The sequence below is a fragment of the Cyprinodon variegatus genome, unplaced genomic scaffold (assembly GCF_000732505.1).
Source record: "Cyprinodon variegatus isolate N-32 unplaced genomic scaffold, C_variegatus-1.0 Scaffold1666, whole genome shotgun sequence".
Taxonomy (NCBI): domain Eukaryota; kingdom Metazoa; phylum Chordata; class Actinopteri; order Cyprinodontiformes; family Cyprinodontidae; genus Cyprinodon; species Cyprinodon variegatus.
In genome coordinates this window covers 19,518-22,714 of record NW_015152119.1, presented here as the reverse complement: position 1 = coordinate 22,714, position 3,197 = coordinate 19,518, and the positions used below count along the sequence as shown (strand labels likewise).

The window sequence follows — 3,197 nt, the reverse complement described above, 5'->3', positions numbered from 1 at the left end:
TTGATAAATAAAGCAGCGACGCTACGGTCAAGCTACTGGAACATGTAGATAAACCAATAGCTTCGCTACCTGTAGCGGCGCTACTGCCCATCACTGCATAAGCTATTATAACTCTCTTGGTGTCTCTCTCATAAAACTGTGTTGGACCTTATTGTTTTTAAAGGAAATATGGTAGTGAGCCCCAGACTGGTGCAGACTGACTGAGAAGATTGCGCCCTCTGCTGTACAGCTATGTACGCTATGCACAAGTTGCATATAATTTTCGCTCTATCCCAGCATGAAATTGTAGCAAAAGGTTAAGCAAAGCTGAAGCTTACAACGGAATTTGCAACTTAGAGCAGCCAATTGTGCAGTTGTGTTAACTAACTTTTAGTTGTGATAAGGAAAAAAAATATAATAAAAAATGTGGGAAAGATTTTCTTAAATTTTGTTTTGCACCATTTGTTTGAGATCAAGTGGAGAAGAACTGAGAAATCATAAGATTATTGTTGTGAGTTACAAAGCTGATTAAACATTAAAGTAATCACAATTTGGGCATGCCACTGGTTTTGGTTTTGATATGAGTACTCCTAAAAGGACAGTTTCTATTACAAACTGCATCTGCTGTGTGGGATTGCCCTTCAATCAAAGGGTTGTTGGTTCAGGACCTGGTTTAGACTTTTGAAAGTTGCTATGCTACTTAACAAGTATTTTGGCCAATGTGACCAATTTGTATTGTTTAGCCTTAGTAGATTGGGTAAAAACACTACCAAATTAGATTGGTTGGCTTAACCAAAAGATTGGTTGGACACATAACTTCTAACCAGAATAAAACCAAAAACTGTGGAGAAACTATCATTAAAACTATTATTTCAACACCCCTTCCTTTTGCTCATCATTGCCCAGTTAGCACAAGCCCTTCCATTGTCTGCTTGAGCTTATTTCACTAAAATGACAGAAAAACATTTTTCTCTTCTAAGACATTTTACACCAAAAAAAACTTACAAAAGAATTTATTATACACACCAATCATGAACAATTTCAACAGAACTTAAATGGGGAAAAAACAAAACAAACAAACAAAAAACAATTACAAAAAAATCACTAAATGTAGTTCTGCATTCCACCAGTAGGTGATGACATGTTTACATGAAACTTCATGAAGTGTGGGGATCGAAGCAATTTGGCCAAACGGTTCAATGCCTCATAAGGCTTCATGTCACCATCACTAGAGACTGGCACAAGAGAGCAACAGAGAGCAACCCAGAGAATTCAAAACTACTTAAATATAATACAAAATGGAAAAGAAACCAATGACCAACAAAACAGAATGACATAAATACCTAAAAACTCAAAATCAAATTTAAACAGGAGTCCACATAGGCCATAACTGTAACAGAAAGTGTAAAAGGTTTTTAATGTGCCTCAAAAAACACAGTGTGTGTACATGTCCCCAACATTTGAAGAGGTGTAACATTTGTCTAATTTAAAACAAAAATCTTCAATTACAAAGCTCTATTTTAATTCTGTGTTATCTTCAATTTACATGTATAATGCATGAATACTTCAAAATTACCTCCATAAAGAACACTGTGTTTACTTACAAAAAGAGAAAAAACAATTATAACCAAGATAGATAGATAGATAGATAGATAGATAGATTAAATCAATTTTAAATTAGAAAAATCTCCTTTGAATGTTTTACCAGAAATGATCATTTTAAAAGCATGTCTGAACCACCTGTAGAAGAAAGCATAAACCAATGGATTCAGCACAGAATTCGACCATCCAAGCCATTTAAAAGCTTCCATCGCCATGGCTGGTATTGCATATTTTCTGGTGCTGTACAAACCAATGAAAAAAAAGTATGGAGTCCAACACATAAGGAAGACTCCCAGGACTACAGCCAGAGTTATGTTGGCCTTTTTCTCCATCTTGCTAAGAGCTGTCTCAGACCTTAAAGTGTTGTGTATGCTTCTCGCCTGTCTCTTTGCCACCATCAAAATCTTAAGATAAATGGTTGATATTATAATAGATGGAATATAAAATGACAAAACTGACACGAGGCTTGATTCCTTTGTAGCTATAAATATCCTACACCCCTTACTAGGATTTTCCTCACTTTTCCCACGAACTGTGATGATGATTGAGAATAAAGCTGAGAGAGTCCAGCTCACAAGGATCATAGTTAGAGTAAAACGAACATTAATTCGACTTCTATAAGTAAGAGGATGACACACTGCATAATATCTATCGAGGGATATACAACACAAGTTTAAAATGGATGATGCACAAAGTAACATATCAAACACACCACGCATTTTGCAGAGTAAATAACTTGAGTACCAGCATGAGCTTAAAGACAATATTGTGCTGAAAGGCAAAACTAAAGCTCCAACAAGCAGGTCAGTCACAGCCAGAGAGAGGATGAGGTAGTTTGTTGGAGTGTGCAGCTGTTTGAAGTAAATGACAGAGATGATTACAAGAAGATTCCCACATATTATCAGAAGTGACAAAATAAGGACTAAAACATTTGATGCATAATAGGTCACGTTTAGCCCATGCAGCTGTGCTGATCTATTACAAAGATTTCGGTCTTCAACCATATCATTAATCCTATTGAAAAACAAAATGAAAAAATAATTAAAAGAAACTATCCTGTTTTCAGAGAATTGTGGACAAGGACTTTAGTTTCTGTGAGTCTTCTTCAGTGTAGCACAAGACAGTAGAGTGACTCTTTACTCTGTTAATGACTGAACAGCACGTCATTGTTATATGTATCATTCTGATACTATTCATTCATTGGCTCAATTGTTTTGTGTTAGTAGTATCCAAGACGAGTTATTCCCCAGTGTCTCATCAAGCGCCACCTCACATTTCAGTTCTTCTGATTCTTCATCCTGTTTTTACATTTTAGATTTTTAAAAGGAAAAATTATGACTAAATGTCACCATATAGTAAATTTTTTACTGTAGAACAGTTTTTTTGCAGAATGGGGTAAACTTGAATACCAATGTTCATTAAAATTACTAGTCTAATTTACCTCTCCTACAATGTTTAGTATTTAACAGCACCCTAAAATTTGTAGAGAGAACAAAAGAATTTTAAGTGTATTGATTGAAAAGTAGAATTCCTCTGTGAAAAAAATAGAGTTAAGAAGGGACTTCAAAAGGGACTTATAAAAATATATGAATATTAAATTTACCCATGAAATTAGG

The 3,197-nt window shown here is 34.9% G+C and overlaps 1 protein-coding gene across 1 annotated transcript; it reads right to left on the bottom strand.

Annotated features, from left to right (window-relative positions):
• Positions 1–1,661: 1,661 nt before the first annotated feature.
• Positions 1,662–2,585, bottom strand: LOC107104246 (trace amine-associated receptor 1-like; the record flags this gene model as incomplete). The annotated part of the gene is made up of 1 exon (XM_015404207.1): positions 1,662–2,585. A coding segment is annotated over exon 1 (924 nt), but the record flags the coding sequence as incomplete, so codon positions are not given.
• Positions 2,586–3,197: the final 612 nt, after the last annotated feature.